Here is an 8,301-nt window from a genome sequence, read left to right as displayed (position 1 = left end):
CATTGTTTTTAAAATTAGTAATAACTACACCTTGGATAAACCTTATTAGCTATGATACTGCCACTGTACAAAGTTGAGTAGGAATTCTAAACCATGAAAAAAGTGGGTTGCTTTGTTCACGTCCAGATGACTCCACACTTTCTAATGGAATTTGGTAGAGCTGACTTTACACTCCCAGGCCCGTCTCTCTTTCCTGCTGGGGGGCATAGGGCATGGCATGTAGCTTCTCTGAACGCGAGTGTCCTCACTTGTAAAATGGGGATAGTAACAGCTGATGCTGTTGTGAGAATTTAAGAGTATGAAAGTGAATCACAAGCCCTCTGGCCCTCCATAAATGGTAGCGATTATTATCTAAAGATCATCCTCACTGCCCAGAGAGATTTTCAAAAGATAGGCAACACACTGTACATTGACATAAGGTTGAACCTTTTCCTTCCCGGATTTGGGTGCTGAGGAGAAAAAGTCTAGTCCCTATCTGATAGGCTGCTTGTTTTGTCTATAGTTAGGAGAGACTGATGCGTATATACAACTTCAGACAATGTAATTATGAACACATGGAAAAATTTCCTTTGGAGATTCGCTCTTGGTCAGGATGTTTTCTGGGAAGTGAATGCTCAGATGATCATCATTAGACCTGACACAGGAAAAAGAATGTCAGGCTAAAGCTCACTGGACTTCTGACCTGAGGCCAGCGGAGAGGGCAGACAGGCGGGAAGGCAGCTCATTTCCCTGAAAAGAGCTAAATCTTGTTAAAGAGCATCAGAGGTTTCCTTAAGCATTTTTATCAGGAATTCTCAATCCTCCGCAGAAGGTTATGAAATATATTCTCAAAAAGTTCTGTTCCAGACAGGTTTAATATTTCACAATAGAATTTATGAGAAAAAGAAAGGACAATTTGGGAGATCTCCAAGAAACAAAGTCCTCCCTCCCCAAGGTTCTCAGTTTCCATCACACGAGCACGAAAGAGCAGTTACCAGCTAAAAAAACCATGCTATTACAGTATGTGGAAATCATCATATATACATTTAAAAACTGTCTAGAGGAATATTCCATCAGGAGTTAACAGGGATTACCACTTATCTCTGCAATAATTGGCGATTGTGAGATTATGGAAGATTTTCCCCTTCTATACTGTATCTTTAATGTTTTATTAATTTAAAAATGAGCAAGTATCGGTTTTACCAGCTCAGGGGTGTCACCGGTGGCTAGCTCTCTCCAGCCCTTCTTCATTACTGAGGATCACCAGGTCATCAGATGACCAAAGCGGTCACCTGGGCTTCTCATACTGGCACTGCCTCAGAATCCTGCGGAGGGCCCACCTCAGGGTGCTTGATTCAGAAGGTCTGGGGCAGGGTCCACAATATGCCTTGCTAACAGGTTCCCATGGGATGCTGCCCCCTTTAAGAACCACTATGGCCCAGGAAAGAAAACCTCAACAGGGGAATCGAAGGCAGACAAAGATGAGTGTCACTTACTGCCCACTTTGCCTCTGGCTGGCCTGTAATTATTTCTGAGGAAGGGAACTTGATTTGACTGGCTCTATTTAATAAGCAGTTGTGCTAGAAAAGAGATGCACCCTATCTTATTAAATGAGAGCCTCATTGAGAGACTTTTCAATTAAGTCCCGTGGCCTCTGGGGTTTGAGGACCCATCTGGGTTTGGCTGTGTGCACTGGTGCTTTCACCACCTGGGGTGGCTGCGGCTCATCACCCTCAGCCCAGGCCACCGGATGTGGTTTCTCTGAACCTTGAAAAGGGAACACTGAGGGGGCTAGGGTAGTGGTTATTGCAATACTCATGTCCTATTTGGGAAGCAGTGTGGGGCTGTTCTTGGAGTAGGCAAAATACAGGGAAAACCATCTCCGTGTGCCCCAAATAATCCTCCAATCACAAATATATTCACTCTTTTTTTTATTGCGGTAAAATATACATGACATTTCCCATTGTAATCTTTATGAAGTGTACGTTTCAATGGTTTTACATTCACATTGTTCCATCCACCTCCAGAGCTTTTCATCTTCCCAAACCGAAACTCTGTACCCATTATCACTTTTTTAAAATACACAATTGCCTTTGTTGAGATAATGATTCGCATGCCATACAGTTCACCCATTTTAAAGTGTATAATCCAATGGTATTTTAGTATAGTCATAGTAATGCAACTATCACCATGCATTTTTAATTTTAAAACGTTTTTGTCACCCCTAAAAGAAACCTTTTTCCATTAACAGTCACTTCCCAATTCCTCCAGTCCCTGATCTACTTTCTGTCTCTATAGAATTGACAGTTCTGAATATTTCATATAAATGAAATCCTATGTTATTTGTCCTTTTATATCTGGTTTCTTTCATTTAGCATCATGATTCCAGGGATATCCATATAGCTTGGACCACTACTTCATTCCCTTTTGCATTCGCTGATAATATGATTCAAATCTGAATTTATCATCTCCTCTCTACCCCCAACAGCTCCCTTCTCCACTTGGGTGATCTGTCTGCTAAGCTTCCAAACAAAATACTTTGCAATCCTCCTGCTTTGCTCCCTACGCCCTCCCCCAAAACACTGCCTCACCAGATTTGTCAAATGTAATTCAGAAATGACTCTAAATGTGACCTCTCTTCTTCGTCAATGCTAGTGCCATCGTATTCCTTGCCCTGAATATCTCCGGTCTGTCCATGGCCTCCCACTTTCAGGCTCCCCTCCTCCAGTCCCGTTTCCATTTATCTCATCAGTTACCTTCCTAAAATCAGTCTGCTCAGGAACCCGTGCTCCCACGCATTGCCTGCAGGCCTTGGTCACAATGGGCCTGACGCGGAAACAGAATCAGACATTTGTTTGCACTCCTGCGCCTTTCACACAAGCCGCCTTGTCACATCGTCTGTTCCCCAGACGCTGAGCATTCTCACTCATTCTTCCCTCTGTCTGGAACACCGGCAAACATCTGCATATGCTGGAGACCCAGCTCCAATGGAACCCCAGTATGTGACTGGGGCCTCTGAGCTTAATTTCTCCTGAAAAGTGAGGGGAAAAGAGAAGTCACTTTTGCAAAGCAATTCTTACTTTAAATCTTCATTACTGATAAGATCAAAAGCCCCTTATCCTTAATCAGCTCTCATTTTTAAAAATTGGCCTGTTGGGATAGTTTATTCCTATGTTAAACACTAATTTTTCTGTTTAAAGTTGTTAACATTTACTATAATGCATATTTCATACATATGATCTTCAATTACTGGCTGGTGCTTCTTTGGAATATCACTTGGCTCACTTTTTAATTGTGAAAATGTCTTTCCTTATATATGAGCCTTTGTAATTTTGAGAGGGAAGGGGGCTGGATAGGGTGGATGGAAAACAACAGAAACACTATTTCTTGTTAATCTCCTAGGACTCTTTTCCCAATTTACTATTTCTTAGTCAAAGAATTGCCATGAAAGAGGACGGAAAAATGTTCTTGGCAAGTTCGCCTATAAACTGAGGCTTTTCTTGTTTTTGATACAAGTTCCTGTGACTGATCAACTTTGAAGATGATTATCAGGCACTCTCCAGATTTTTAAACAAGAACATCCTACTCCAGTTTTTATAGCCTTGTAGGAGAGCATATTTCACCTACCAGTTTTTTCCTTTACAAAGCAAGCTTTTCCTACAAGTCTTATAAGGCTAATCATAGTTTAGCTGTCCTATAAATGATCTACTTCTCTGATTTGATTACTTTGCATCTCCATAGAGCTGGCAAAACCAGCTTTCTTGGATTTGTTGCAAAGGATTCCCTGAAAAGGATAAAAGCAGGAGTGAGTGGGTCACCGCAAGAGTGGGTATTAAGCCAGGTCAAGGATAATAGAGCCAGATGTTATTTCTACAGCTTTTGATGTGATCTGAACAAAGTACCTTTACCCAGTGTACACGATGCAAAGGAAGAAGGGAATAAACCTGCCTCAAAATTGTCAGCGCACAGCCTCATGCGCTTGCTCGAAGTGCCGTCTGCCAGCGCTTCTCCTGAAATCTGCACCCACTAATTCGAGAATTTGAGGTGGACGTGCTTGCAGCAATGCTCACTGCGGTGTCCTAAGGGTGATTTTCTCTCCCTCACTTCTTCTACACTTATTAGTTGGAACTCCTCTGTAAGGAAGACTTGTCTCCTCTTCCTGACTTACTTAGGCGGCTCTTTATTTATATCCATAGGGACTTAAAGATATGACTTTTATTCTGTGGATTCTAATTCAATAGAATCATGATTTTGTTGCTTGAATTGTTCCAGCTTTGGCCTTTGGGAGCTCTTTCAAGTTGGCTCCTGTGCCCTTTTCACTTGACTCGTCATTTTTATTGAGCGCATCCTTACTTTGTATGGCACAGAAGGGTTTTTTTTTTTTACATTTCTCCATAATGCTCCTGAGAAGCACCAGATAATGACTGTCTTTTGTAAAGCACTCGGCATATAATTTATATTAATGTAAAATGATATTAAAGGTTATCAAAGCAAAGTATCATTCATTACATGGAAATTACAGATGTCAAGTCCAAGTACTCAGAGAGAGAGCAAGCATGACAGGTTTTAAGTGCTATATAGGCAGAGGCTCAACCGCCTTCTATTTTTATCCAAAATGTTACCACCACCCAGCAACACAGTGGGGCCTTTTAAGTCATGTGATCTCATTTAAAGTGCGATGGTTCAGCTACTTTCCATTCCCAAAAATCTTCTTTTCTGGTAGAAATGGGAGTCCAGTGGGACAAAAATGTGTTATTAAGTACAATGTATTTCTTTAACATTCATGAGATGAATTCACACAATTTGAAATATTGCACTAACTATATTCTGTTTTAAAAATGCTCTTCTAAGAGGGAGGCGGGATGAGGAATCATGTCTATTCTTGTTAGCAGCTGGATTTGAATCTTCATATTAACTTCCCTTGTGCTGCTGGTCAGCAAAAGTTTCCCAAAGGAAATATAAAAGGACAATAGGAACCATTCAGAAGAATGAAACAATAAGGAAGGGGAAAAAAGTCCATTGTTGTAATTTAGAGAAACTTCAAGTGAAAAAAGTCTGTCGTGTTTTGAGTAGAGTTGACACAACTCAGTTTACTTACGGTATTACAATTAGGGCACAGATCAGAAATTTTAAAAATTGTTACGTCTTGCATCAGTGTGTGTGTGTGAGAGAGAGGTAAAATGACAGGTTTGTCCATGCAGGAAGCATAACCAGATCAAGGAGTAGGGTCACATCACTCAGGCTCAAGAAGGAAAAGGTACACCCTGAAATAGACCAGAGCCAAAATAAGACGCAAAAGTTCAGCTGGTCTGTGTTCACGCATGTGAAGCTGGAAAAAAAGTAAACAAGAAGAATGACTTTCTCATGTAGGACAAAGATGAGTAAGATTAAGCAAGACATACAAGCTGCTGATCCTTTTTTCCCTGAGTTCTACAGAGTTCAGCCTTCACTTTGCCGGTGTGGTTGTGGTGGCCTCTGCCATGTCCAGGTAACCCCAGCCATGGTGGGGACCATCAACAATGTTCAAAGACTGCGCACCCATTGCTCTGGGACTGCATGGGGCAGCCAGCCAAGAGTCCTCAGCATCGAGATGCTAGTCCACCACAAGTCCAGAGCACCTGTTTCCATGCTGAAGCAGGCCCAGCCACTTTTAGGGTTCCGAGTCTGTTGGAGAGAGGGATGAAGTGGCCCAGTGACCCGGCCTTAGGAAGGAGGCCACCTCTGGAATTGGACAGACCCCGGATCAGTTCTTCTAGGTGAGGTTCAAGAAAATAAAAAGTCCCAGTAACAGTGAGAATTAGCCAGGCCCTATGAGTTTTAGGGCTTGTCAACTCACCTGTCATATCACAAGGTCTCATCGCCCCGATATGCCAAAGCATGCAATGAGGGAGGCGCCATGGTACCTGGAGTAGGTATAACTGAGTCTTCACCCAGAGCTTCAACACTTCAGACTCTTAGTTTCCATGTTCCTCAGGATTCTGCCATTGACATCATTACTACCTTCTCCACGGCTGTGTGGATGGGTCTGCTGCCCCTGGATTAGTTCTCTGTTCAAATTGATCTCTGACACACAAGAAAAGTAATTAGAAAGCTGATGCTACTGATCTCTTATTCACAAGACCCTGATGCTGAGGTGTTTTTTTTTTTTCAAAGTGAATGAAACAGTTATAAGAATGTCTTCCTGCAGAAATCCCAGGATATAACCAATTCACAAGAGTTGCACCACACCATAGGTGAGGTATGAAGACAGCCCTGTATTGGGTAGGGGGTCAGCTTTTATTGGTGACCTGTGGGTCCATGAACCCTCAGCCTCCTCCATTTCTCAGGGGCCAATGATTTCATAGCTTTATTGTATTATTTTCTCTCTTCCTGAATGTCTCCCATCTATTTCATTATATCTTCCTACCACCAGATGGTGGACAGGGAAAAGAAAATAACGGGACGGTAAATGAATGTGGTGGCTGGCAGACTATGGTGAAAGGTGTGGTGGTGAATGGACCCAAAAAGGAGTTCGTGAGTTAGCCAGGAATTCCCATGGGTTCCCTTTTTTCATTCTAGTGCCCACTCGAGGGTGGGCTGCGAAGGTCTGGGGGGTCAATATGGCACAATGATGCCCGTTGAGGAGGGAGCTAGCCCTTGCCTTAGTGTATTCCTGGGAACATCATCAGAGCCTGGGAACATCGCTGAGCAACGAACCCCACCTGGCCCAGGCACGGGCTCAGGGTTACAGCTCTGTGAAAGTGGGAGCCGGGCGACGCGCCTCACCGGCACCGCCGTGCCCTTCTCTGTCTTTACGCATCTCCATCCCAACACCTCCTACGTGTAAACTCGCACCAAGCTACACCGAAGGGACGGGGCACATATCTCCTTCTGTAGGGACCCCTTCTCCCTGCTTTCTTTCCAACAGCCCCTTCTGTGAAGCCTTATTCTGAGTTGCTCCGATGCCCCCAGGGTCACCAGCCATCACTCTCAGCAGGTGCACGGCCCCTCACCTGTCCACGGTCCGCCCTCCCCCAGCCCGTCCTCCCGCTCCGGTCGCGCCTTGCGGTGGGTTCCCTCCACCTCCTTTCCTACTTACCCCTTCACTCGGACACCCCCTCCCCCACAGACTCCCACCTCCTCGGGTCTCGAGGAGTCTCGCGGCATTTCCCGGGGCCTTAGCCTGCCGCCGCGGGTGGGGGGCGGCTTCGCACAGAGCCGGGTCCCTCCCCAGCGGGCGGTGAGGGGGGCGCCCAAGCACCACAGCCACAGGGACGCTCCGCCCAACTGAGGCCCCGCCCCCGGGCCCCGCCCCCCGCCCCGGCAGCCGCGCGTCCCCGGCAGGCGGAGCCGCAGGAGCACCGCGGCGGCGGCGAGGAGGAGGGGAGAGCGGGCGGCGCGGCCGCTGCTGCCGGGCGCTGGGCTGGGCGGCGCTTTTTTTTTTTTTTTTTTTTTTTTTTCGCAATTTCCACTCGCGGGGAGCAGGAAACCCGGCGCAGCCGGGCGCAGCGGGCCGCGATGCAGCAGCAGCAGCAGGAGTCGCCCCGGGGCAGCAGCGACAGCAGCAGCAGAGGCAGCACCGGGCGGCGCTGAGCCGCCGCGGCCCCCGATACAGAAAAGGAAGCCGGCCCAGCCGCCTCGTCCCGACCCCTGCGCCCCAGTCCCGGCGCAGCACGACTCCAGCGCCCCGACCCCGGCGCCTGTATCCCCGCGCCCGCCTCCGCCAACTTTCACGCTGCCTCGGCGGCCCGGCCCGGCTCAACGCCAATGGGTGAGTGGAGGGCCGCCCGCGCCCAGGCGCCCCAGTGCCTACCTAAGCCTGGGGGCGACGTGCCTGTTTCAGAACGGTGGAGCAGGGCAGGGAGTCCCGGGGGAGGGCCCCTACGGGTGACACCGTGGTGGGCGCCCTGCCTGCCTCGCTCACCCCCATTCACTCCCACTCGCGCCCGTGTCCCTGCCGAGCCCGCGCGGCGCGGACGGGAACCCCGCGGGGGCCTGGGCGGAGGAGCGCGGGGGCCGGCCGGGGACGGCTGGGCTGAGGGATGCAGGGGGTGTGGTTGGTTTTTCGGGTGGGCGGGGAGAGTTTGATTTTGGCCATTTTCTCGACCCAGAGCTCCGTCCGCTGCGCTGAAGACGTGGGTACTGGGAGCTGGTGGGTTCCGGCTCTGTGCAGGGCTCGTGGTACCTGCCTTGACCGCTGCGGGGGAAGCCGGATTCTCGTGGTCTGGGGCGGCCGGGGACTGGGTTGCCTTTGCTGGGGGCCGGCGTTGTGGGGCGCGGGAAACGCCCCAGTACCCGGTTTGGCGCGCCCCTTTGGGTCCTGGGTGCCCCTCTTCCTGCCGG

At 48.1% G+C, this 8,301-nt stretch overlaps 1 protein-coding gene across 6 annotated transcripts in view; it reads left to right on the top strand.

The window, feature by feature from the left end:
* The first annotated feature begins 7,381 nt into the window (after positions 1-7,381).
* The window catches only part of SH3KBP1 (SH3 domain containing kinase binding protein 1), a 317,351-nt gene continuing 316,431 nt past the window's right edge, over positions 7,382-8,301 (top strand). Inside the window, exon 1 of one of the 6 annotated variants that reach the window (XM_036016569.1) lies at positions 7,382-7,729. In XM_036016569.1, the coding sequence (XP_035872462.1) occupies positions 7,726-7,729 (4 nt within the window). In that variant the 5' untranslated portion in view covers positions 7,382-7,725. The remainder of the gene's footprint in view (positions 7,730-8,301) is intronic. The other 5 variants (XM_036016572.1, XM_028522514.2, XM_036016568.1 and 2 more) reach the window with 5 other exon arrangements.

This window comes from Phyllostomus discolor, chromosome X (assembly GCF_004126475.2).
Source record: "Phyllostomus discolor isolate MPI-MPIP mPhyDis1 chromosome X, mPhyDis1.pri.v3, whole genome shotgun sequence".
NCBI classification, from domain to species: domain Eukaryota; kingdom Metazoa; phylum Chordata; class Mammalia; order Chiroptera; family Phyllostomidae; genus Phyllostomus; species Phyllostomus discolor.
Note: the sequence above shows the minus strand (reverse complement) of the source record. Positions and strands in the feature narration are given on the sequence as shown.